Here is an 11373-nt window from a genome sequence, read left to right as displayed (position 1 = left end):
ATCATCGAGTCAAAATAATAGAATAGAATATACTTGTTTATCCTGCTCGAATGAGACTAGCCTTCGAGCCCGAGAGAGACTTACTCAAAACAAGACACATGTTTCCTTCTCTCGTTCCAGTGCCCACTCAGAAGTTGGCCCGGCCGCTCACCTCGAGTGCCACGCTGTGCCGGGCCCTCCTACACAAGGCCCGCCTCATGGAGGTAGACACCGGCGCTGTAGCCCAGGCATAATCCCCCTTTTTCTTATGCTCTTTTTCAGTGGAGAGAGACCCAAACAAAAGAAGAATCAAGCCTCCAACTCAAAACTATTTGGATTTTGAAGATCTCGGAGAGAGTTCCGATGATAGTGATTTCCGAATAGAAGACCATGCAGAGGACAGTGATGATGATACCATCAATTCCGATGACTCCAATGGTATACGGGATTTTGAGTTTTAAATCCAATTTTACCTTCCACTCTAGAACTTTTTTTTTGTGAGGCACTTTAACTCTGGCTACAAATAGTAGGTTGTTCACACCTAGTTACTTAAAAAAAAAAAGGTTTGACAGAAGGAACTGTAACTGCTATGGTCTTATCATCCCAAAATCAAAGAGAGAAGGAAGACAGGATAGGAGAAAGCCAGCCGTTCCAAGAATGAACATTATCCCATCAGGATAAAATCTGCCCCAGGCGGGAATCAAACCTGCGGCCTAGTGCTTATTATTTACCCACCTATTCCTACTAATCTAGCTTTATGTACAAGAAGCCTTCCAAAAGAGGAAGAACATTTAGTTGCAACTAAACCTACTGATGAAAGAAATATTGAAGGAACACAAAGGTGCTGTTTTTGTAATTTTCAATCCACCCTTACCTACTTCCCTACTTGGTCAAATTTATTGAGACCTTTCTGCAATAATAGTCTAACATAGGGTGCCCCGAAGGTAAGACATCCCTAGGTCTGCAATGGGCCTTTGAATTGATCATCAATCAAAATCGAAACAAACATAATCCCCCTCCCTACTTGGTCAAATTTATTGAGACCTTTCTGCAATAATAGTCTAACATAGGGTGCCCCGAAGGTAAGACATCCCTAGGTATGCAATAGGCATTTGAATTGATCATCAATCAAAATCGAAACAAACATAATCCCCCGTTCAATGTGGAATTTGTCGCCTACTTTCTCAATAGGTAATATGAGGCAACAGAGGAAGAATGTACAAAAAAGAGAGTGGGGAAAAAAGTGTGGAAGAGAAGAGAGGGGGAAAAAAAACAAAAATTTGGAAAATTAATCCTAATGGGACTAGAACCTCTAGTAACTGGAGGTTATAATTTTAGTTCCGATGATAGTGATTTCCGAATAGAAGACCATGCAGAGGACAGTGATGATGATACCATCAATTCCGATGACTCCAATGGTATACTGGATTTTGAGTTTTAAATCCAATTTTACCTTCCACTCTAGTACTTTTTTTTAAGAGGTTTGACAGAGGGAACTGTAACTGCTATGGTTTTATCATCCCGAATTCAAAGAGAGAAGGAAGACAGGATAGGAGAAAGCCAGCTGTTCCAAGAACGAACATTATCTCATCAGGATAAAATCCATCCTGGGCCTTCCACTCTAACTTTTTTTTTTTTTTTTTTGTAAGGCACTTTAACTCTGGCTACAAATAGGTAGTAGGTTGTTCACACCTAGTTACTTTTTTTAAGAGGTTTGACAGAAGGAACTGTAACTGCTATGGTCTTATCATCCCGAAATCAAAGAGAGAATGAAGACAGGATAGGAGAAAGCCAGCCGTTCCAAGAACGAACATTATCTCATCAGGATAAAATCCACCCTGGGTGGGAATCAAACCCATGGCCTAGCACTTACAAGGCAGACACACTACCAACTAAGCTAACTAGGCTGGCCTAGTTTTAGTAAATAAGGGTCAGCCCGATCCAAATTGCCAAGAAGGTAAACATAAAATTTAACCCAAGTTACCCATTCATATTCTACCCTTCCATATTCTTTTTTAGTGTTACCTAGGTATGAAAACTTACATTAAATTTAGTCGAAACTCTCCACGATCTAATCTCACACAGGGAGTTGTGTAAAACTGTTTCCACAAAACAATCAGAGCACAGAAAAATTAAAATGGACTAATTTTAAATAGAAAATAGAAATTAATTAGACAATTTTCTAAAATAAAGGGAAGAGGACTAAACAGTGTAAAAATTGGGTAACTGATAAGAGAAAGGTGATAACGATGAGAAATTTTGAAGGTTATCTTTTTCATTTGAACTGCACAAGATGTGACACACGGAACGGCAAATAACGCAATGAACATTCCTTGCCGGCAAAATCACGGAGGTTTAGGTAGTGTACTTGCCTTGTGAGTGTTAGGTCATGGGTTTGATTCCCAGCTGTGACAAACTTTTGTCCTAAACAGATACCTAAGGTCCTTTTTTTAGCACTGCAGCATTTTTTTTTAGATAGGTAAGTAGGTAGGTACTCAGTTATTTTAATTGTTAATAAAATAATTATTTTATTTTCTATTTCAGGTCCTGATGAAGGGAATGCAGAGAGCAGCAGTGATTCTGATGAGAGCTTGGCTGAAAAAACAACCAACGGGGCTAAACCTGGCCCACATACCCCTGTCAACATTCTCACTGCAGCTCAGTTGAAAGATCAGGTAATCCAAACTCCATGTCAGGCTGGGGGTGTGAAACTGGGAGTAGACCAGCTTAGTCTGGCTGGGGGACTTTAAGGATACCAACCTGAAATTTCCCTTGAAGATAAGTAGTCATCTCTTGTTGAAACATTTTTTCTACTGTGGCTTGGCTGAAAAAACAACCAACGGGGCTAAACCTGGCCCACATACCCCTGTCAACATTCTCACTGCAGCTCAGTTGAAAGATCAGGTATTCCAAACTCCATGTCAGGCTGGGGGTGTGAAACTGGGAGTAGACTAGCTTAGTCTGGCTGGGGGACTTCAAACAGAGAGGATACCAGCCTTAAATTTCCCTTGAAGATAAGTAGTCATCTCTTGTTGAAACATTTTTTCTACTGTGGATGTAGTTTGATGTAGGTACCTAAGTGAGTTGTGGATTGTGGAATTATCTAAAAAGTACTTAGGTAAGTAGGTTTAAAATTACCTTCTTAGCTAATTACTATGAGATCATGCTTTTTTACATTATTATTTTTTAGTGAAAATACAGCAGGAATTCTTAGCAATTAAATTTCTTATCAGGTACCGTGGAATTATCTAAAAAGTACTTAGGTAAGTAGGTTTAAAATTACCTTCTTAGCTAATTACTATGAGATCATGCTTTTTTACATTATTTTTTTATGGTAAAATGACCTAGTAGTCAAATAACCCAACATTTGCAAACAACAACAACAACAACATTATTATTTTTAGTGAAAATACAGCAGGAATTCTTAGCAATTAAATTTCTTATCAGGTACCTACTTACTATTTTGGTTTCAGTTGGAAGACTTCAGCAAGTTCAGTAAGATCTTGGTGTGTTGTGTTTGTCTTGGAGAGCGTAGTGATGATGTAAACGAAATAGTGGAGTGTGACAGCTGTGGAGTGACTGTACATGAGGGTAAGGATACAACCTACTTCTAACCTACCATATTTGTCATTCTACTTGTAAGTACAATAACTAGTGTTCAGTCCAGTTTAGAACTCACTCAGAAAGAGTGCCCTCAGAAAGAAGAAGAAGAGTGCCCTCAGAAAGAAGAAGAAAGATTAAAAACATTATTTGACACTAAAATTTAATAAGCAAATGACTTTTAGGTATTAAACATGTTTGCCAATTTTCATCAAAATCAGACAAACAATTTAAAAATTCTGAAAAAAAAAAAACCCTTATGGAACAGCAAAAGGCCAAAAGTCTATTGAGAAAAAAAAAAGAAAAAAAAATCGTTGTGTTCAGTTGAATTGAACATTTTTGCCTAATGTCATTAAAATTGGGACTAACTGTTTGTGTGGTTATAATGGTCAAATAGAGAAAAGCTTTTTTTTAAAAAAACTCTGTCCTGCTTATTTTTATCTACTGTGGATGTAGTTTGATGTAGGTATCTAAGTGAGTTGTGGAATTATCTAAAAAGTACTTAGGTAAGTAGGTTTAAAATTACCTACTTTCCTAATTACTATGAGATCATGCTTTTTTTACATTATTTTTTAGTGAAAATACAGCAGGAATTCTTAGCAATTAAATTTCTTATCAGGTACTTACTATTTTGGTTTCAGTTGGAAGACTTCAGCAAGTTCAGTAAGATCTTGGTGTGTTGTGTTTGTCTTGGAGAGCGTAGTGATGATGTCAACGAAATAGTGGAGTGTGACAGCTGTGGAGTGACTGTACATGAGGGTAAGGATACAGCCTACTTCTAACCTACCATATTTGTCATTCTACTTGTACAATAACTAGTGTTCAGTCCAGTTTAGAACTCACTCAGAAAGAGTGCCCTCAGAAAGAAGAAGAAGAAAAAGAGTGCCCTCAGAAAGAAGAAGAAGAAAGATCAAGAACATTATTTGACACTAAAATTTAATAAGCAAATGACTTTTAGGTATTAAACATGTTTGCCAATTTTCATCAAAATCAGACAAACGATTTAAAAATTCTGAAAAAAAAAAACCCCTTACTTATGGAACAGCAAAAGGCCAAAAGTCTATTTCTATTGAGAAAAAAAAATCGTTGTGTTCAGTTGAATTGAACATTTTTGCCTAATGTCATTAAAATTGGGACCAACTGTTTGTGTGGTTATAATGGTTAAATAGAGAAAAGCTTCTTTTTTTTTAACTCTGTCCTCCTTATTTTTCCCAGGATGTTATGGTGTTCAGGATACTGCCAGTATTTCGTCCACAGTTTCCTCCTGTTCTACAGAACCTTGGTTCTGTGAGTCTTGTAGAGCTGGCATTGCAGAGCCCACCTGTGAACTGTGTCCCAACTTTGGTGAGAATCATTTGAGGGGATTGTTTGAAAATATTAAAAATGGCCATGCTCAACGCGACCGCATGCGCTACCACGCGTGTCATCTGCGCGATTCTCGAGACTCATCAGACGGAGACCGGGGTTCGAATCCCGGACTGCCTCAGGAAGTTTGTGCCCGCTGTGTATGTGAATGAGGCGGGCGAGATTCCGTTCGTGAAGACAGCGCCGATTGATGAGGAGGAGACGAAGAAGCAGAAGAAACAGAAGGAGGGGATGAAAAAGAAGTGAATGGGGGTAGCTGAGACTAGGGGCCAGGACCCCAAGGGGTACAACAGCGATTGTGAAAAATCACTTCAAAAGACCACAGTATGTACAACTGCTTAGGACTATGTACCTAGTATATTCTTTGGTTTCGTTGTATGGAACAGATGTACCTTAATAAATAAAAACCTATTCTCTTTCACAGCGATTGGGGGCCAGGGCCCTGTTCCCTAATGAACCTCGCAGGCATTTCACACTTCTCCAAAGTTATGATGTAATATTACTGAAGAAAAATACTTCAATACTTTGTACCTATACTATAACATTACCTGGAAATTCTGGCCCCGAAATTCAAGGCTTGGAAAAAAAAAACATGGAAATTAAGGAAGGATTACAATAGTTGCTGTGACGCCAAAATATTACGAAATGCGAAGTTGTAAAATTACTTTCCAACTGCACTACTGACTGTTGGGACTGCTGGCATGATAAGTATTTCATTTTACATTTGAATATTGAAAAATCACTTCAAAAGACCACAATATACAACTGCTTAGGACTATGTACCTAGTATATTCTTTGGTTTCGTTGTATGGAACAGACGTACCTTAATAAATAAAAACCTATTCTCTTTCATTTTCTTCCCAAATATCAGGTGGTATATTCAAGGAGACGGACGTGGGTAAATGGGTCCACTTGGTGTGTGCCCTATACATCCCTGGAGTGGCGTTTGGCGAAGTGGACCGACTGAGCAATGTTACCCTGTTTGAGATGCCCTACTCGAGATGGGGAGCCAAGTCTTGTGCCCTGTGTCCAGATGAGAGCTACGCCCGTACTGGTGAGTTTTCTTAGAAAAAGAAATTTACGATTTATTATGGACTCAACAAGTAGAAATGAATGCCGACCCTCTCATAGTGTTTATAGACTTCAAAGAGAAAAAATACCTTTTCCTCACCTTTTCCCGAGTACAGACGGGGTTGGTGTTTTTCGTCAGCCTCTCAATCAGCCTTAACTAGAATGATTGCTTTGGGCTGACTTTTGGTTTTGACCACAAATTTTACGAGTGGACTTGGTTCTGTGAGTCTTGTAGAGCTGGCATTGCAGAGCCCACCTGTGAACTGTGTCCCAACTTTGGTAAGAATCATTTGAAGGGATTTTTTGAAAATATTGAAAATGGCCCTTCTTTAACTCAATTATGTTTTTGTCACTTCTGGACTGAAACATTCCCGTTGGTAATGAATCATTGCCTTAACAACTGCACTACTGACTGTTGGGACTGCTGGCATGATAATTATTTCATTTTACATTTGAATATTGAAAAATCACTTCAAAAGACCACAGTATGTACAACTGCTTAGGACTATGTACCTAGTATATTCTTTGGTTTCGTTGTATGGAACAGACGTCCTTTTATAAATAAAAACCTATTCTCTTTAGTGTTGACCCAGCACCTAAATGGGAAGTATTGTGTCTCTTCTCACCCATCTGATGAGAGGCATACTACGGGATGGGCATGCTACGACATAAACCAAACGAGTGTAATGTAGCAGTTGTTTCTTTGCTAAGAAATAAAAACGGCGCTGAAACGCCAGTCTTAAAAAAAAGAAGAAAAAAAAAAAAAATGCTGTGATCCACAAAAATTGTAAAGAGGCCCTCAATTTCACCACAAATCATAATGTAACTTTTTCCTTTCTCTCACAGCTGGTGTACATGGAGGTGGTGTTCCCACAGCCGCCCCAGAGGAAACTGGGCAAGTACAAGGTCAAATATGTGGACATGAAATCCCTACGTAACCCACCCTGGGGTAAGTGTCTATGGACTGCTACTTAATGTAGAATAGACAGCGCACCAATGTAGAATAGATACCGCACTAATGTAGAATAGAATAGAATATACCTTGTTTATAATGTTTATACTACCAGCATAGGACTGAAAAGTCCCTTTACTCTCGCAGTCTAAACAAGATCTTATTTATTTCATAGGTAATAAAATTACATTTTAGGGAAAAATATTTAAGACCTGTTTAAATAAAAAAAAAAAGTAGCGCACTAATGTAGAATAGATAGCGCACTAATGTAGAATAGACAGAAGTTAATGAGAAAATCTACGGGAGAATCCAGAGGAAACTGGGCAAGTACAAGGTCAAATATGTGGACATGAAATCCCTACGTAACCCACCCTGGGGTAAGTGTCTATGGACTGCTACTTAATGTAGAATAGACAGCGCACCAATGTAGAATAGATACCGCACTAATGTAGAATAGAATAGAATATACCTTGTTTATAATGTTTATACTACCAGCATAGGACTGAAAAGTCCCTTTACTCTCGCAGTCTAAACAAGATCTTATTTATTTCATAGGTAATAAAATTACATTTTAGGGAAAAATATTTAAGACCTGTTTAAATAAAAAAAAAAAGTAGCGCACTAATGTAGAATAGATAGCGCACTAATGTAGAATAGACAGAAGCCAACAAGAAAACCTAATTGAGAATCCAGAGAAAACTGGGCAAATACAAGGTCAAATATGTGGACATGAAATCTCTACGTAACCCACCCTGGGGTAAGTGTCTGCTTCAGAGAAGAAAGTTTTCTTTGTTAGTTTGATCAAATAGAATAGAATAAACCCTGCATATACTGCCAGATGAGGCTGAAAAGTCCCTTTACTAAACAAGGTCTTATGTATTTGGTACAATATTTGGAATATCTCGAACGGACTCGAAATTTAATGAGAAATTATCCTATATGTGTTGAACATTTTTGCCAAGTTTCATCAAAATCGGATGAACCGTTGGAGAGTTATCGTGGGTGAAACATACAAACTTAATGCAAAATCATCGAGTCAAAATAATAGAATAGAATATACTTGTTTATCCTGATCGAATGAGACTAGCCTTCGAGCCCGAGAGAGACTTACTCAAAACAAGACACATGTTTCCTTCTCTGGTTCTAGTGCCCACTCAGAAGTTGGCCCGGCCGCTCACCTCGAGTGCCACGCTGTGCCGGGCCCTCCTACACAAGGCCCGCCTCATGGAGGTAGACACCGGCGCTGTAGCCCAGGCCCAGTCCGACCTGGCCACTCTAGCCGACATGAACAAGAAATGGCACATCCCCCTGGCGTTCAATGTGGAATTTGTCGCCTACTTTCTCAATAGGTAATATGAGGCAACAGAGGAAGAATGTACAAAAAAGAGAGTGGGGAAAAAAAGTGTGGAAGAGAGAAGAGATGGAAAAAAATAACAAAAATTTGGAAAATTAATCCTAATGGGCCTAGAACCTCTAGACTCTAGACCCATTAGAGGCCTTCAGCCTACCAGTGTCAAACATGGTATGTATCTTGTTGTTGGGATGCTCTTAAATTTAGAAGAATGTACGAAGTAACCATGCAAACATCCTCCACAGAAAAAAAGCATTTAATCATTTCAAAGGTTCTTTTTAAATTTAAATAATTTATTTAATATTTATACAAAAATATTTAAACATTATAGTACTTTCGTAACGAAATCCTTAATAAGGGCTATTTTTATTTATTTTTTATTTTCTCAATAGGAATGGACGCCTTGGGAAGCTGACAAGGGAACAGCGCGCCCTGGCGGTGGAAAATGATAGTTTGCAGTCCGAGCAGAGCCGCCTGCAGAAGACGTATGATGAGGTAAGTCCCTGGCTGGGGTCACTTAGGTTAAGCAACGTTGAGTGTGAAACCACCGAGAGCTTTTTTTTTTCAATACTACTGAAGGCTTCATTACTTTAACTACTGATGTCTTTATCGTCCCGAAATGGAAGAGAAAAGGTAGACAGTTTTTGGAGAGAGTCCTAGCTTAGACATTAACCTCGCCCAATGAGCTAACCATTCCATTATTCCTTCTTTATTTATATTTCAAAAATAAACAATGGATCAATTACTTTGGACCGAAAATTTAATGGACTTTTCTCATTGCTCGTTTTGTTTATTTCCAGCTCATCAGGACCTCTGAGAAGAGAACCCAAGAGTGTTCTGACATGAGAACCACTCTAGAACTATACCACAAGGTATTACTACAAGCAGTGCCCAATAAGAAGTTACCCAACTTGGATTCGATTGGGAAATCCAACCTACATGTCACGTCTAACCATCATCCTCTAGGTATGATATGGGTTTTCTTTATTTTACCTAAAGATATGCATTATAAGCTAAAGCTTTACGTCGAACTGCCTCGGTGGCGTAGTGGTCAAGACGCTCGCCTGGTAAACAGGAGAGCGTGGGTTCGATCAAAGCCGAGGTATGAAATTTTGTTCTCATTTATTTGATAATTTGACCACATAATATTGGAGCTCTAGGACTTCGGTTTTAGAGAATGCTCCCGGCGTTAACCTCGTCCTGTCCGGGGTTCGAACCCAGCACCTCCGGGTTGAGAGTCAGTAGTCAGTGCTCTTGACCACTCAGCCACAGAGGTGGGCAACTCTTTTTCTTTTCTTGGAGGGTTTCAGCAGTCATTATACCATTTGGTTCTCTTTTTCAAATCTTTTTCTTATTTTCTCTCTTTTACAGCTGGTGTACATGGAGGTGGTGTTCCCACAGCCGCCGCTCTCAAAGCAGGCGTGGGGTTCCCCATTCGAAACCTAATGCGAACCTGTTCCTCCTCCCCTGGTACCCCCACTACTACTGTTACCATGGCAACCAATAGCTCCACCAGTGGCGTTACCATGACGACCGGTTCAGGTATTTATTTCAATACAGTTAGCAACAAGTTCATTTATTATTCAGTGGCTTCGGTATATTTTACACTAATTTTACTCCTATATCACTTCCTGTTCCTCCTCCCCTGGTACCCCCACTACTACTGTTACCATGGCAACCAATAGCTCCACCAGTGGCGTTACCATGACAACCGGTTCAGGTATTTATTTTAATACAGTTAGCAACAAGTTCATTTATTTTTCAGTGGCTCCGGTATATTTTACACTGATTTTACTCCTATATCACTCGGAACTGGCTTTCTCCTATCCTGTCTTCCTTCTCTCTTCGATTTCGTGGCGATAAGACCTTAGCATAAACACTTCCCTCTATCAAACCTCTCTCCTATCCTGTCTTCCTTCTCTCTTCGATTTCGTGGCGATAAGACCTTAGCATTTACAGTTCCCTCTATCAAACCTCTTTTTTTTTAGGTTTGATGGAGGGAACTGTACCTATTCAGGTCTTACCGTCTCGAAATCGAAAGGATATGAGAAAATCAGCCATTCCGAAAACGAACCTCTATCAATTATCAAACCTCTTTTTTAGGTTTGATGGAGGGAACTGTACCTATTCAGGTCTTACCGTCTCGAAATCGAAAGGATATGAGAAAGTCAGCCATTCCGAAAACGAACCTCTATCAATTAACCAACCAATCAAATATTTCAGGTGTGCTGAGTCACAAATGCGGCTTGTGTCATTTGAGTCACGACCCGCACACGATGGCCAAGTGTGACACGTGCCACCTCTATTATCATCTGGCCTGTTTGGATCCGCCCCTGCTCAGGATGCCCAAGAAAACCAAGCTCATGGGATGGTAAGTCTGGTAGCATGGAGGACGTGGGTTCGGACCCCGACTGAGATATGGAATTTCCAACGAGGAGCTTTTTTTTGGAAATGGAGTGTGTATTTAGTCACGACCCGCACACGATGGCCAAGTGTGACACGTGCCACCTCTATTATCATCTGGCCTGTTTGGATCCGCCCCTGCTCAGGATGCCTAAGAAAACCAAGCTCATGGGATGGTAAGTCTGGTAGCATGGAGGACGTGGGTTCGGACCCTGACTGAGATATGGAATTTCCAACGAGGTGCTTTTTTTGGAAATGGAGTGTGTATTTTTAGAACTAAACGACTTAAAAAAAAATCTCTAAATTTGAAGAACCTAGTAAGGTGCGAATGACCGCTACCAAGCTCTCCCGATTTTTTTCATTTTTTTATATATAATCTTAGAAAGACCCAAGTTTAAATCCTTTTACAATATAAGGGAGTGTTGGATTTATGTATCAGCACCAGTGAGTACATATCTATTAAATCCCATCCCCTTCCTCATAACCCTATGCCCACCACTCACGCTCAGACAGTCTGAACGTGTGGGGCGGAAAAAGCTTCAGACCTAGGTCTGAGAGTGAGAGTCCGGTATTTAGGCCCTTCAAGTTTCTAGACTTTTTCGGTATTTTTTTTTTTTTTTTTTTTTAAAAAAAAAAAAAAAAAAAAATAAAA

General features: G+C 39.5%; 1 protein-coding gene across 1 annotated transcript; it reads left to right on the top strand.

The window, feature by feature from the left end:
* Positions 1-257: 257 nt before the first annotated feature.
* LOC103516399 (PHD finger protein 14-like) lies at positions 258-10700 on the top strand (the record flags this gene model as incomplete). Its single annotated transcript, XM_026828813.1, has 13 exons — positions 258-417; positions 2524-2654; positions 2758-2883; positions 3453-3570; positions 4795-4923; positions 5816-6006; positions 6862-6964; positions 7249-7344; positions 8115-8316; positions 8711-8813; positions 9119-9284; positions 9690-9860; positions 10542-10700. Coding segments are annotated over 13 exons (1848 nt in total), but the record flags the coding sequence as incomplete, so codon positions are not given.
* Between the last annotated feature and the right edge of the window lie 673 nt (positions 10701-11373).

Source organism: Diaphorina citri, unplaced genomic scaffold (genome assembly GCF_000475195.1).
Source record: "Diaphorina citri unplaced genomic scaffold, Diaci psyllid genome assembly version 1.1 scaffold1561, whole genome shotgun sequence".
NCBI classification, from domain to species: domain Eukaryota; kingdom Metazoa; phylum Arthropoda; class Insecta; order Hemiptera; family Psyllidae; genus Diaphorina; species Diaphorina citri.
This window is presented reverse-complemented; position numbering and strand designations above follow the sequence as displayed.